Source organism: Melospiza georgiana, chromosome 10, assembly GCF_028018845.1.
Source record: "Melospiza georgiana isolate bMelGeo1 chromosome 10, bMelGeo1.pri, whole genome shotgun sequence".
NCBI lineage: Eukaryota > Metazoa > Chordata > Aves > Passeriformes > Passerellidae > Melospiza > Melospiza georgiana.
The window spans coordinates 6,597,346-6,613,002 of record NC_080439.1 but is presented as its reverse complement, the minus strand read 5'-3'; the positions used below and the strand labels follow the sequence as shown (position 1 = coordinate 6,613,002).

The 15,657-nt window shown below is 46.7% G+C and overlaps 1 protein-coding gene across 3 annotated transcripts in view; it reads right to left on the bottom strand.

Moving 5' to 3' along the window:
• LOC131087616 (calcium-activated potassium channel subunit beta-2) overlaps window positions 1-15,657 on the bottom strand; it is a 93,908-nt gene that overhangs the window by 36,428 nt on the left and 41,823 nt on the right. The window contains exons 1-2 of one of the 3 annotated variants that reach the window (XM_058031395.1): window positions 13,085-13,327; window positions 12,343-12,878 (exon numbers count right to left, since the gene is read on the bottom strand). The exons of 1 other annotated variant lie outside the window; for it this stretch is intronic. In XM_058031395.1, the coding sequence (XP_057887378.1) occupies window positions 12,343-12,416 (74 nt within the window). In that variant the 5' untranslated portion in view covers window positions 12,417-12,878; window positions 13,085-13,327. Of the gene's footprint in view, window positions 1-12,342; window positions 13,328-15,657 lie in introns of those variants that run through there. One more of the 3 variants, XM_058031396.1, reaches the window with a different exon arrangement.

The following is a 15,657-nucleotide window of genomic DNA, read 5'->3' as shown; positions in this document are numbered from 1 at the left end:
CACTACAAGAAAAACATTGAAGGGCTACAGCATGTCAGAGAAGGGCAAGGGAGCTTGGAAAGGACCTGGAGCATGAGCCCTGTGAGGAGCAGCTGAGGGAGCTGGGGGTATTTAGCCAAAAAGAAAAGGAGGCTGAAGGATGTTACTTTTTAAAATCCATTCAAAGGAGGTTTTAGCAAGGTGAGGGTTGGTCTCTTCTCCCAAGCAGCAAGTGAGAAGACAAGAGGAAGCGGCCACAAATTGTGCCAGAGGAGGTTTAGAATGGCTATATTAAAAGTTCCTTCATCAAAAGGATGGTCAGGCCCTGGAACAAGCTGCCCATGGAAGTGGTTGAATAATCAATCATCCTTGGAAGGGTTTCAAAGAGATGTAGAGGAGTCGTGTAGGGACATGGTTTAGTGGTTGACTCAGCAGTGCTGGTTTAGTGGCTGAACTTGATGATTCCAAAGGTCTTTTCCAATCTAAAGGATGTTATTATTCCTCACTGAGAACTTGCTCGTATTGTTGTGGAAATGAGATGTTCCTTTAATCACCATGGCGAGTTTGAGTGGATTACTCTGTGGAGACAATATCAGCCACTGACAACCCAAATCCAGTGGACACCTGATCCAGCTGGTGTTGAAGCTGATGAAGTATTTCTATTGTACTTAATGAGCATTGGCCTCAGCCTCAGAAGAGTGCACTTCAGCTTGAACTTCTCTGCCTTTGCAGCGATTTTATTAAATTTACAGAGTTGGTATTAGATTTGCTCAGTGTATGAGAACATTACTATTCTGTTAAATTACTTTTTCAGTTAATAATATATTCTTTTCTACAAAGATTTTACTTTCTTAAGTCCTTTCCCCCCTCTTTACCTTCATCTGGTTAGGGAATTCATTCTCCCTTTCTGCCGTGAGCTACTACATGCTGTTATCTGGCAGGGTTAAACAGCTCTTGCCCACTTCTCAAAGGAGTGCTGAACTGTATTTTTGTTCCTTGGGCAGGCTGTCCCTTTCTAACTGGTGGAACCAAAGCAAGAAGAGCCTCATGAACTGTGAGGGAACCTAAATCAAAGCAGGCTCTTGACCCCAAGCTCTTCCAGGTCAAGGCTCAGTACTAAGTTCTGGGAAAGCCCTCCACATTCCTGAGCCTTTTCTGTCCAACAGAGAGATACACTCTGTGAGCCCATTCCCAATGATCTCTGGGATCCAGACTCTATTATATTATTTATAGTATTTACACCTGTAATACCAGCAGCACTCTAAGGGCTTTGAAGAGATCTTGGAAGACAAAGTCCCTGCCTAAAGAGCTTAATATTCACATTTTATTCACAATATAAAAATATACATACTCAGAGTCTGTAAGACACCGGATTAAAAAGGCTTTTCTCCTTAAATTAGCTCAGAGAAACCTAACCCCCTGAAGAGAGAGAATGAGGCAGCTGTGGAGGGAAGGGAGCCAGCACCACTGAGTACAAAGTGTCTCTCAGCTGCCTCATCTGGAGATGCACTTTCAGCCTCAGCTTGGGGTCCTCACAGACACTTCTGATCCCTGTGAGCCCAGCTGGGATCAGAGGGCAGGTTCACCATGCTCCCCTGCGTGGTGTTCTTGGCCAGAACTGAGTCCAGCCCAGCTCCACCTGGAGTGGGTGAACAGGGGGATGTGATGGGATCAGAGCCTTTGGATCTGCCTGCTCAAACTCAGCCCTGCTCAGTGGAACAAACCAGATCCTTTTACTTGGGAGTCAGGGTGTGCAGCACACAGTTCTCAGTTCTGACTATTCTGACTATCGCACCATTCCCAGTATTTTGACACAGTGCTTTATATCCTATTTCTGTGCATGACACACCACACTGTCAACATTGAAACACATTAAATTATTTAAGACCAAAGAAAACCCAAATAATAGCATATAAAGAGATATTTTGGAAAAAAGTTGTGTTCCTTCATTAGGTGTCCTTGAAGTTTGGTGGGACTTTTGCCATAATGGACAACAGTGCCAGAGAAATGGAGCAGAGTGCTCAGGAAGGGGCTGGTGACTAAATGATTGTGGGGAGAGGGAGTCAGAGCCACCATTACAGGGTGACAGTTGAGTAGCAAAGTGACAAGAGTTCAGAGGCTGTAAGTTCCAGTCTGTTGCAGAATTTTAATGTGTTTCCACATGAATGATATTTGGTTAGATATTGTAAGCACAGTGCTGGAAAATTAGGATTAGCAAATGACTAAATTAAACTGAAAATTGGGTAAAGAGATTTGGAAGTAAATGCAAATGCTTCAGTCGTAATGGACTTTGCCCTCTAAGGAGTATTTTTTTTAAATAGCCTGTTAATTCTTATTGGATTTAAATTTTTTCCCATTACAAACACTAGAGATTTTGCACAGAAATCTGAGGGGGTTATAGAAGAACAGTCAAAGAACAACGGAAGAGATGTAGGTTGAAAGTGATGCAATGACCTCTCTTTTCTGAAATGCTCATCACAGATTCCTGAGAAAATTTCTGGGATTCATTCCTGACCACAACACAATGACAAAAATACTTAACACAAACTTCACCAACTCACTCCTGGCCCTTGAGAAAATATCTGTTACAAGGTCAAAATCCACATCAGTTTTTGCGGGGCTATTATTTCTGAAACCCAGGTGAGACACAAAGGAAACTGCACAAAGACACAGGATGTAATTAACTCTGGGCATTATCTGCAAACAGGGGAAATCACCCAGAGGTGGCAGGGTGATTTTCTGACCTCCTGACCAAAGGAGATGGTCCATGCTGGACCCCAGGGTACACCAATACACCTGACCACCCTGCCAAATGCACAAAACTGGATCCACATCTGACCAAAGGCACTCTGAGCAATACAAAGGAGTTGGGATTCTCCACAAACCAGCCTCGTGCTGACACCAAAACGAACCAGACAACTCAAATAGCCAAAAATGGGAAAAGCGAATAGTGATAGTGAGAGAAAAGAGTGGGTGGTGCATAGCCCCAGTGACTGTCTCAGTATATTGTTTTTCCCACGAGGATCTGGAAGATCTGACACTTCTCGTACCAATTCCCAAGGAATATTGCAAGAGAATTAGAGATAGGGGGAGAGAGATGCAGAGCAGTCTGATAACTTACCATGATAATAGCTACCGAGTCAAAATTACATCCAAGGCTTCCCTCTTCAATCTGTGAGGTTTGATGATGCTGATTTTATCAGCAAGGTCATTTTAGCACCCAAGCTTAATCCAGAATCTATTCTGATATTTGTTTAGGAGATTTGAGTAATCTCTTTAGGAGTATTAACAAGAGCTGGAGTCCTAAAGAGCAATCTTCTCTCAGCCCTTACTGGAACAGAAGGATTTGAGGTCAAAGCTAGGTGAAGGCTTTTTTAGGGCAATCTGGAAGCAAATGGAATTATCTTAGGAGCAAGTCACATTTTGGAGAATAGAGGCATGAAGTTTGCAAAGGAGTTTAGGTTGGTTTTGGGTTCAATTTTCTGGCTGCCCTGGATGCAACCCATGAGCTGCTGCATGATTCAGGCATTGATAGGAAGGCAGAGGAGCTTGCTTCGAGATTTCCTCAGTGAGCCATGTACAACTGCAGTCAGTGGTCAAACAATATGTGAAAATTTACTGCCTTTTTCCAGTGTCACCATATGCTGCCTGTTGGCTCTTCATGACACAGGGCTGGCCCTGGAGCTCTGTGCTGGGAGGGGACATCTAGTTGAGGGAGTGGATGGGAAAATTGAGTGAAACAAAGTCACTGATGCTCAAATGCCAAGCTGTTAAATCTTCAGAAAGTCTTGGTTCAGAAATCAGTCATTGTTTTTCATAAATAATTAGAAATAGGATCAGTGGATAGGAAGTCAAATGTTCACTTGAGGGCTTTAGGTTACACTTTGTAAGGGCCTTTGAGGAATTGTCATTGAATCTTCACACCCAAAGTGTTCTGGGTGTTGCATGGGTGTAGCATAAACCATTTCCACATGGTCTCATCTGAGACTGTGTGGCTGATAATGCATGAGATTAGACCTTTTCTTGCAGATAAACTGAAGAAAATCACAAAAATATCAAAATAACAAAAACAAAAGCAGTGCTCCCAGAAGAGCCCCATCATGGCAGGCAGAACGGCTTGTGGCACTGTTGGGTCATTAACCCTTGTACCCTCTTCTTCCCCAGAAGGCTGATGGACTTTTATCTAGCGCCAGAAAAAAAGAACAACACCCTGGCCTGTGGGGCTGAATGCTGTGGATACTCATCCCAAGTTCTCTGCAGTTTCACAGCTGGCAGCAACAGATAAATTTATCATTTCTCCAAGCCAAGATGGAATCAGGTCTCACTTGGAGGTGCTGCCTCGAGAGTAGAGGAAGGTTTGGGCATTAACTCATCTCACCTTCCAAGCTTTGGAATGTCTGAAAATTTGGAGCATAATTTGGAATCCTAAGGCCAAACACCCCAACCCTAAGAGGGGGTACTACAGCTCACCTAGGAAAGGTTTACAGTGAGCTTTGCTATCCAAGCCATAACAATGTTATGTTTGTGGGGCTGATAAATTGCCACAGCAATTATTTTACTGTAAAACCAAACAAACCTCCCATTACGGCCTCACATGCAAAAATCTCTTACTGGTAGTTTCAGAAATGAATGTTGGTGTTGAGTAACTCAGATTTTGGTTGTATCATGTGAGGGGAACTAGAAAACAGTGTTATTCAAAGTATTGTGACATCAAGACATTTTTGGCATGATGTGCTCTAACACTGACAGGAGCCATAAAAATGTGTGGAAAAAATAGTTTTATTTTCCCTGTGTGTTTGAAGGGTTAGATACAATTGGTAATATACAGCATGTGACTACTATTGAATGTATTAATATAGATTTGCTAGAGCTTTTTATTATGAACCACTGCTAACAATGTTTATTTTCACTTGTGAGTGGAAGCACACAATAAAGGCATCCCTCAGGAAGTTTGTGCATTTGCTCTCCAGCCATGACTCACCCCTTACTCAGAGAAGCAAAGCCCAAGTGACCCAGCTGGGGTGAGCACAGAGCCACCACAGAGGAAGTTTCCTTAGCAACAGGAAAATATCCAAAACCTCTTCCACCTCCTGTTTGCTGTTCCTTGAAGTTGTTCTAAGTAAATGGATGCTAAACCTCTGAATTTCAGAGTCAGAATCAATGTATCACAAAGCAAATCCCTCTGCTTGCAAGCAAGTTAACTGGAGCTACCACCCTCCCGAATTCAGGCTTAAGAAAAATAATGTTTTATTTTATCTACTCTCTCCAAACACTGCCTGGGCTCATAAACAAATAGCAGAAACAGTTTCTGCATCCTCAGCTGACACTGATTATCATCAGGGATCTGTTGAAGTTAATGAAACCATGGCAATTCAGAGCAATCAGCCCAGCATGAGCTCGGTGCTTGTGGGTTCCAGGTGCCCATGATCAAAGCTGATGAAGAGCAGGGGAATAGCTCACCCAGGAGAGAGGGAGGCTTGGGGCTTTGTTCTGTGGTGTTTCTCTGTGTGATGTTTTGAAGAAATTTTGAGGTGTTTTTTGTGGGTTTTTTGTTGTTTTTTGTTTTTTTAAGAGGTTTTGGACCAAAGAATGGGAAGCTGCAAGCAAGTGGAAAATTGTTCTTTGTGTTTCCAGGTACTGTGTACAGTAGTCTGATGTATTTCCTGTATGTATGTACATTGTTTCTTAAAATATCTTTAGTCCCTGTACTGCACCCCTCTGGGGTGAAATGTGTATATTACATTGGAACAAGATGCCACTTTTTGTGTTCACAGTAATCTATGTTAAAGTTCAATAAGGCTCCAAGTGTGTGCTTCCCTCCCTGTTGTAGGCATGCAGCCATGGAAAAAGAGTGCAGGAATGAGTGTATTGATTTATGCCTGTCGCTGCCTGATAGGAGCAGATGGGGGTCTGGGAGTTTCAGTTTAGCTGATGGACTGTGCTAAACCTGACCTGGTTCTGGTGCTGTTACATGGGAGATGTCTTTGATGCAGCTCAGTCACTTTTGAAGTATTGTGGAAGGTGAAGCGGAGCCAGCTTTGTAGGCAATAACAACAGAATGAGATTATTTAGGCTAAAATGAGTCAATATTTGGAAAATTCCACTGTTAATAATCAGACCTTGCCTGAGGGGAGCTGATTGATGCTGCTTGTACCAGATGGTTTGCAGCATGAGGCTGAGCCTGAGTGCTCCTGTGGACACCCTGATGGGGAAGCAGCTTGGGGGAACGCATGAGGGTGCAGCCAGGAGATGCACGTGGGCACCAAGTCACCTCACTGGGAACAGCAGTCAGGGCTTCAGTTAAGGGTGGAGGAAGAAAAAGCACTTTTGGGACAGAGATAAAATTACACAGATTTGAACCCTAGCAGAGCATTTGAGCTCTTGTCTGTGGTCACCCTCACTGGTGGCGTTGTCCCCAGCTGGTGCCAAGCATGGGGGTGCCTGACCTGCTTTTCCAGGGCTGTGAGCTCCTGCTGGCACCACAAACACGAGGCCTTGGCTGTGCTCTGCTGACATCTGTCCTATAAAACTGGCAGCAATAATGAATGATAGCCCATATTTCTGTAGTATCTTCTTCGTGAGGACACCTAACAACATGCCATTGATAAAGCTCTTTAAGGGCTGGAGTTTGGCCAGGGCCTTGAAGAAGCAATAGCTTGGCCCTGGTCCCACAAAAGGGAGCTCCACAAAAGGGATGCTTCTGATCAGGGACAAGGGACTTGCTTTCCCTTCTCCCAGCTGAGCAAACAACCTTTCCTCACAGCTTAGGCATGCCTGACTAGAGGGTATTGATGGTTCTAATTGCCTGACCTGGGTACCTGGTTGTTCTTGGCCTGGACAAGTGCATGAGCTCTAATAAGTGACTTTGGGTGGGAGCAGCTGTCTGTAGTGTCAGACTGCACATCTAATGACATGCCACTGAGCTGCCCTGGGTTAGGCTACAGCAATAACTCATTAAATATAATTCTGAGGGAGCCCATTTTGGGAGTGTTGGAGTGATCACAAACAACTGAGGCATAAACGAGTCCTCTTCCCATCCTTGGTCCGTAGCACAGCTCAAGACTTCTCTGGTTATTTGTGGACAGAATTTATTGATGATTATTGTATTCCTTGGCATGAACTGAAATTTCAGGTTCATGGCCATTAACCATGGTGAGAACAATTGAACCATTTGTCTCACATGGTGGGTTTGCCCGTGGAAGCTGCAGATGCTTTGACTGACTTATGAGTGGGGCTGGGTGCTCGTGTCAGGTGCAAACAAAAAAACACAAAAATGCCCAGTCTGAAATGGGTGTCTGTGTGTGTGACACGACAGTCCCTCCTGCAAATACTGGGCTGGGAGCAGTGCTGTGGCTTCCTGGTGCCCTGATGAAATGCTTCTGCATTGTAAAGATAAAGAGGAGATGGATTAAACTCATCCAAATCCTGGTAGAGCCTTTCTGCTCAAACTTTTTGTTTTGCTTTCCCTGACCACTGTGACACCAGCAATTTGCTGGTCTTTTTGAGTCACCAGCAAAAAGGAAATGCTGTGATTTGTACCCCAGGAGCAGGGATGGGAGCCCTCAAGCACCTTGTGTGCATGCAAAGGAGACTGATGCATCCGGCGCCGTGACTGCTCTGAAGAACTCTTCAGATCCCGGAGTGTGAGCCTGAGTGCAGTTTGAACAAGCTGTGTGCTTATGCAATTAAAACCAAGCTGTGCTGCTCCTTGAGCACTTACAGCACTCCATAGGGGCACAAAGAGATCAGGCACTGCTGTGTGGGCATTTCTTTAAAACCAAATGGAGGGAAATTGGCCCCTGTGCTGCAGGAAGGAGGCTGTGGGTTTCTGTCTCTGGAACCACAAGCTCAGATTCTGAGCAGTGATTGCACTTTTCAGCAGCACCTGTGCTCTTGTTTTGCTTGTGGTGTTGCTTATTTTTAATGGATCAGGAGTCTGCAATCAATTTCAAAAATACCAGCAGTGCAGTTTGAGCCCATGAGATCAGGAGTGGATGTGTACTTTCAAGAAGGCACTGAAGAAAAAAACACTTTAAAAGCAGTTTTAATTCTATAATTGCTGTAGAGGATAGACACAGCAGGGCACTGTTTTTTCACAGAGTGAAAAAGAATAATGAGGAATCAAAACTTTATATCCTGTTCCATATTTTTCATTAACTTCTATTTGGAGGCAAACAAGTGCCTTACTTCCCTTCTTCTGCTCCTGCAGGAAAGGCAGAGCTGCAACTGGGAGCAGAGCTGTCTTGTGGCTTTAAGACTCTGTGAGAATGGAAAGCCTTGATGAATGCTCCTATGGAGATATAAAATGATTAATCTACAGGCATCTGAGAACACTTATGATTTAGGTTTTGGTCTTGTATCTGTTATTTCACTTATGGGGCTGTTAATAATCTTGTAATGCACATCAGGCTGTATCTTAATGATTAAAACATGATTAAAAAGGGTCTGTTTTATCTGTAGCTGGTGAGAAATGCAATTATTTTAAGTAGTTCAATGCCTGTACCAGTCAGATGTGGTATTAAATGGCTTCAATGATTTGTCTGGAGGGGTTTTTTGAGGTGCTGGAAGCACCCCATCAGAGGCATAGATAAGAATGTGGTGTGGGGGCAATGCAGGAGGGCAGGAGGCCATGGGATGGAGAGCAGAGGGATGGGAGGAGAGTGAGAATAAGCAAATTGTAGTGCCAGATGTAGAGCCTTAGCCTGAGGACAGTTGGGCAGGTAGAATAAGGCCTGGGTGGGAAATCTAATGAGGATGGCAGAGCTGGGGGACACAGAAGGATGGACATATGCTGAGTGGGAAGAGAGAGGGCTGGAGATGAGGTGAGGGGGGAAAGCTCTTTTCCTTCCTCACTAAGAGCTTGTGCTGAGAGGAAATCCCAGGAATGACCTTTGCCTCCCAAAGCTGACCTGCTGGTCCCTGGAGGGGAGCCTGCAGTGCTGAGACCCATCAGGTCATCTGGCAGTGCTTCCCAAAAAGCTCCCCTGCCTCTGAAAGGTCCAGTGCTCCTCAAAACCTCACAGCTCCTTACTCAGAGATAATTAACTGTGCTGTTAACAGGGATCAGACTTCAGTTTCAAGCGGAATAAACCCAACCGTAAGCATGTGGGTGGGACATGGACGGGCTTAAAGCATTTCTGAGGTTTTTCACTTGTGCTTCCCTCACCAACCTTTATACATCAACAACAGAATTAAGAACTGAGGCAGAATAAAAAATGGACAGTTTTTCCAGTTTCTGTATTTCTAGTGTGGAGGGCTACTCTTCAGCTCAAGCCCAGTACAGTTTGCCTGGACACACAGAAGTGAGTCCCTGCTCACACAGGAGCCAGAGGCAGCTTTGCCACCGAGTTCAACCAGCACTAAAACTGCTCCTGTAAAAGTGCATTTCTACAGCTGCACTGCAATACCTCTGCTCTAAACCTCTAGTTAAATGCATGTTAAAGTCCAGGATCAATCTGCCAGGCAGTAAGTTAATGGCCCATGGTGTAGCTGCTGCTGTGATGCCTCTTTTCCATTAAGAGAGAGGCAGTGTGGCTCTGAGTGGCTCGTGTGTCTGAAATGATGGTGCTTGTGGCTCACACCTGCGTGGGGAGGATGCTTGTTGCATTTAAACTAGATTACATGAGCCAAAAGGGTTGTTCAGCCCAGCAGGCACTGCAGAGCTCCAAAGGGACACTCTTGTGGGACTGGGAACCCCTGGCATGTCCCCCCCAAGTGTTATTTCAGGAAGCTCATGCAGATCCCTCCACTGACTCAGTTTTGCTGCCCTTGACCTGCAGGGTGCTGCAAGCATCAGTACTCCTGTGTTTGCAGCCTCTGAACAAGCATGCAGAAAGCCAGGAGACTTCTTTGCCATCCCTGCCCTCTGTTGGCACAACATCCTGCATCTGGCTCAGGGCACACTGACATGCCAGCTGATCCTGGAGTGTAAAGGGCAGAGATGTTGGTCATTCTGGATGCATGCAATGCTCCAGTCTGCTGGGTTGCCTCTGGCATTTTGGATATAGCCTGAAAGGCACTGGATCTGCAAGGTTCAGTGCTTGGTGTTGGGATCTCCCAGCAGTCTGCACCTGGCATGTAAAGCAGCACAGAGAAGTGACTTCTCCAGCTCCTTTAAAAGCAAAAGTAGAAAGGGAAATAAGAAACAATTACCAGCTTTGAAGGTGGGAAGGATGCTGAGGCCTTTTGCTTTCCTTTACCATGCTGTGCTCCTTGTCTCTCCTGAGCCCCATGCTGTAAATCCCACGCTCCCATCGGAGGAGCACTGGCTGCAGAGCCCCTTGGTGCAGTCTGGGTCATCCAGAGAAGGTGGTCAGGAATGATCCTGCACCTCCCTGCTGTGCCAGGACACAGCTTTGCCTTCCAGGGCATGGGAGGTGCTGGGCTGGTGCTGAGTCCTGATTCAACCCACTGCAGCCTTGGGGCTCCTGGGGTGATGCCTGAGGTTGGGCAATGCTGGGACACCATGCTGGGGACACAGGGAGCATACCTTGTGGCATCTATCTACCCACTTTTTTTGGGTGGTGAGGACCCAGTGACTGAGGCTGGTGCAGGGCATCCCTGTGAGGCAAAACCCCCCTGCCTGCCCAGGGGCTGCTGGAGAATAAGATGATTTCTAGTGGGGCAGTGAAGACCTCCTAGGGAAAGACAGGATTTCCTCCAGTGGGACTGAGGAGATTATGACAGAGAGCTAATCTGTATGGCTGTTTCATAAGTTTCCCCAGTGCCTGGACTCCGTGCTCAGCAACAGACACTCTGTGTGCTGAGAATAACTGATTGCCCAGAAACACCATGGAAGGGTGTGTGGAGGGCTGGAGCAAGCTCTGCCTCTCAGTCTCTTTGTATTTCAGTGTTATCTAACAAAATCTCTCCTCATTCCCACACCGGGTTAGTAGGAGGGACCAAATGTGCTGCCAAGCCCCACTGCTTGGTGGAAACCACCCTTCACCTGGCAGTTTACATTCCTCGTGAATCCCCACCTCTTTCCTTGACCTTATTCACCACAAACAGGCGAATGTTTGTGGTGACAAACCCAACACCAAAGCTACTCTTCAGACCCCTGTCCATCTCCTACTCATTCACTGCAGTCAGAATTCACGAGCAAAGGCAGAATGCAGGTTCTGCTCCAGCCCAGGGATCACACCACGAGGGGCTTTGCTACTGTCCCTGTGCTCAGACCAACTGCACTGTGCAGCAAAAATCACAAGCAAGCAACATCCAAGGCTTTCCAGATTGTTATTACAAAGTGCAAGTGAAGATCTAAGTTCCCATCTGGACACTTGCTCTATCCATCTTCAAGTTTTTGTCCAAATTATTTAAATGCTCACTGCCTTAGTTCTTCTGTTTGTAAATCCCTAACCTGCCTGTTTGCTATTCTTGGATTAAAATCACTGTGTGTAGTACAGCTCCTGTTCCAGCAGCTCCTGCTGCTTGTGCACATTTGGACAAAAGAATTCTGAATGCATTCTGAGGAATATGGATATTCCAAATCAACCCAGGGCTGGAGTGCTGGCACTGCTGGGGAAGCTGGGGAGAGTGTGGAAGTTTGTGCTCTGTCAGTGGGAAGTTTGTGTGCAGTTACAGCTTCCTCAGTATTTTTCTGTTTTAAATTCAAACATATACATGACTTCAAGTCCATCCTAAAAAAAAGGAAGATCATAACCCCCAATTAGTGCATTAAAGCTGGCAGCCTGTTTTAATTTGTTACTCCTACACCTTTAGCTTGCCTGACACAGCTGGGGAGCACTGCCAGTGAATGCTGTATGAACTCCTGCGCGTGAAGTTGGAGGGGATGGACAGTGAGTTCCCCCCTGGCTGGGAGCCACAGCCTGGAATTTCCTGACAGTTTTTCTTTGTGGTTCTGAGAGCAGCTTGCTGTCAAGGAGTGTTTCTTGTGTCCCTTCCCTACCCCATATGCTGTTTTCAGTCTCTATTGCAGCATTCTGGAGTATTTTGCTTTCCAAATGAGGTCCACAGGGTACACTAATAAGTTGAAACATTACAATATGCATCAGTTAGACATCACTGTAAGCCTCTAGCTCCAGCCCACAAATGCTACCAACAGCGAATTCATTCCTCAGATGAGCAAGTGTAATTTATAACTCAGAGCAGCACTTGAAACTGTTTGACTAATAAAATGCCCTTCACTCGACTCCTGGGTTAAAGCCTGGCTGGTGCCAGCCCCTTGCCAGCTGCAATCACTCTAGGAAATCCTTTCCAGTGTGCACCTAGCAGTCAAACCTGCGTGTGCTCTGATACATGCTTTACTCTCCACTCCCCAGCACTGCCCTAAGTTCTTCCACCAACCCCATCCCAAATTGCTTGGCCCATCCAGCAGCTTCCCCCCATAAGGATCAGGTTTACCTGAGCAGCAGTGGAGCAGCAGTGCCTAAAATGGAGATTTCAATGGGATGCGACAGGGAGATTTTCCCTCTCATCTACGAACTTCTGTAGCTGCCACCTTTGGGAAAACAGCCTAGCTACCAGCAGAAGGCTTCCAAATATCTCGTCTCTCAATGTGTCCAAGTATTTCTTGCTGCTTTCACAGTTCCCAGGAAGTTTTAATTACTTTTGGTTTTTAAATAGAGGCAAAGCACCAGAATTCAGCAACTACACAGAAACAAGCTGTCAGTAGGAAGTGGGTGTGAAGACCCTCTGAATAAAGTCAACCCAAAAAAAGCTGAGCTTTCTCTCTCCAAACTTTATTTCACGAAGCTCCTTGTTCTCCCCACATTTATAAAAACTCTTCTTGAAATCCGCTCTGCCTGCACATCCTGGGCTGCCGTGACTCCTCTGGGGCATGATGGCCATTTCCACCAGGGCAGGACGCTCCGTGTGGAGTCGGTGCGTTCTCTGTCATTTGGCAAAGCTCATCCCTCTCATTTTTCCTTGGAAGGAAGCTGCAGGAGTCAGGCAGAGAAAGGAGATCAGGGCTGGGGCAGTGCCAGTGCTGTGCTGAGCCCTGGCTGGCCGTGCCCCCTCTGCCTCCGGAGCGTCAGGGCTGTGCAGGAGCTGTGCGGCTCCTTCTCCTGTGCTCGCTCATCCCTGCGTGCCCTTGCCTGTGCTGGTGGGAAATCAGGGGCTTCCCAGCCCTTCCCTCAGTCACCTCCATCGGACCACTTTGTCCTTGGGTGCTGTTTGCTTTCCTGAGCCCAGAGCGTGCTGGAGAGGCGCTCCCGCTCGTCCCCGGCTGCTCACTGATTTCCCATGCTGAGCTCTTGCTGTTTGCTGCTGTGGCAAAAGGAAAAGCAGCTCTGGCTGGCCAGGTCCACAGTCAGTTGTGAGAGGATCTTTTTTCCCCCCGTTTGAAATGTAAGGTCTCGCAAATTAAGAAGCTACAGCCTGTCTAGGTCTTATACCAGTCAGTCTGTGATTCATCAGAGAATCTCCTTGGTAACTAGCAGTTCCTCTCTGATGATTTGCTACTAAAAAGCTCTCCCAATTTAAAGATAAAACAGAGTGAAAGCAGGAAGAGGAGCTACACTATACAGATACCTTATACAGAAACATATGCCTTGTGTGCACACAGCTATACTGGATATTTTCTGATGTGTGTGGGAAGCAGCCTCTTTGTGAGACAGCATGGTATTACCCTACGGATGGCAAATGTGCCCCAATTGCCTCATCTCTGCTAGAAATCCTTTTTGCTGCTCCAGGGTCAGTCACCCCATCTGCAGGGTAAATAATCCCCCAGGAGAAGATGAGGCTGGCATTTAACGAGGGGCTCAGCAGCTCACGCTTTAATAAGCCAGATTTCTGCTTGTGTGGGACTGATTGCCAAGCACAAGGATTCAGAGACGGGGTGACTTTGTGCAGGAGGTGTGCCTGGTGTGTTTGATGCTGCCTGCTTGCCCTCTGGCTCTGGCAAGGAGCCCCTGCTGCCTGACCCCATCCTCACACACAGCAAAGTGCTGCCTGTGCTCTGGTGCTTGCTCAAGCTGCAGGGAAGGTGCTCACTGAAGATTTATTTTTCTAGGAATCAGTACTGCTGGAAAAGTTGATCCAAGGTAAAGCTAAGAAGAGTGTGTTTGAAACAGTGAGTAACTGTGCTCAGAGAGTCAGTGTAAGTGAAGGATGCCAGAGGCAAAAAAAGCTCTGTGGTGAGATTTGCCTGGGGTTCCTCAGGGATGAGGGAATGGTTTTGGGCTGGAGATCACTGTTCATGTTGTGCATGTCTGGTGCACCTGCAGCCAGAAAGCTCCAGCTCCCTGTGCATGCTGAGTCTGTGCCAGCAGGACTGTCCTGCTCTGGTGGGGCTTTCTGTGATACTGACCCCACCCATGTAGTGAAGGGGACATCAAATTACAAATGAGCAGAACCAAGCTGCTTCCAGTTCTTTTCCCCAGATAAATCAGGAATTAATATCACTCCTAGACTTCTCTTGCAACGCCCTTCCAGCAGCCCTTGGCAGAAGTGAGCAGAGGATGAAGAGCAAGGCAGGTTCACACTGGCAACCCAGATCCTCCTCTGTATTTCCTCACTTGCCTTATGTTCCATGGCACTAATTCCTCTGAATCATCACAACAAACAGCAACAAAGCACCAAATCCGTGAGATGTTTTTCCATTCCCGCAGGAGGGTTTGGAGCTCATTGTGAAAGCTTGCCCAGCCCTGGGAAGCACCAGCATCTGGAGTGTGGCTCTTCCAGGCAGCTCTGACAGTAAGGAGACCACGCTCCATCAATATCACCAATTTGGGACCAAATCTGTGCTCCCATTAGGTGGTGTGGCACCTCTAATATCTGAGCAGGAGAGTTCCAGCATCATGTGCTCTGCCTGGGGAGGCTGATCCAGCCCTGCTTAGATTCAGACCTGTGGTTTCAGATCTTTAATTTTAGCAGGAAAACACTTGAGTGTAAATGCGCTACCCATCCCAGCAAAGCCAAAAGTGCTCAGACCTACATTTATCAAGGAATATGAGTGACAATAAGCTGGTTCTGATAAATGAGAGCTGATATATTCAAGCTGATTTTTGATGCAATTGAACATGTCAGGAACACGACCTCATTCTGGTTAAGGGATGAGTTTTTAGATAATCAAAGCTCTGATAAGCAAGGCCTGACTTCCACCTCAGTCAGGAAGAAAAGGGGAGATTGATGCTCCTCCTTCCCCTTCCTGCTCCCACTGTGGGTGCTGACCCTTGGCATGGGCAGGTGCTGCTGTTTCAGGCTTGAAGGGAAATTACCAGGGAAAGCCTCTCCTTCACCTCTCTCCTGCCTTTAAATTCTCTTCCTGAAGCTTGGAAGCCTTTGCTGCTACCAGATCTGTGAGCCTGTGCCTGTTGGAGGGAGGGAAGCAGATGGAACCCCTGATGGGAGGGATGTCTGCAGGCATGTCCTGGCTGGCTTCATCTCCAGGATCCCCTCATGGAGAGAAGGATGGAGAGAGGTCAGCTCCAGCAGCACTGCCACTCAGTGCCATTCTGTCACCAGAAGGCACCAGACTGGGAAAAGCAGGACCATTTTTGTTTTACCCAGGGGTAGCAGGAGCTCATATCCCCTGGGGGAGCCTCAGAGCAGAGCCTGGTGCAATGCCTAACCCCCCACAACTCTTCTGGAGCAGGAATTGCTCCCTCAAAGCCTGTGCTGACAATGAGCAGACCTGAAGCAGATCTAACTCTTTACCTTTGCTGAACCTCTGGAGTGGCCAGATCTCAATTTTTATGTGATATGTTTAATCAC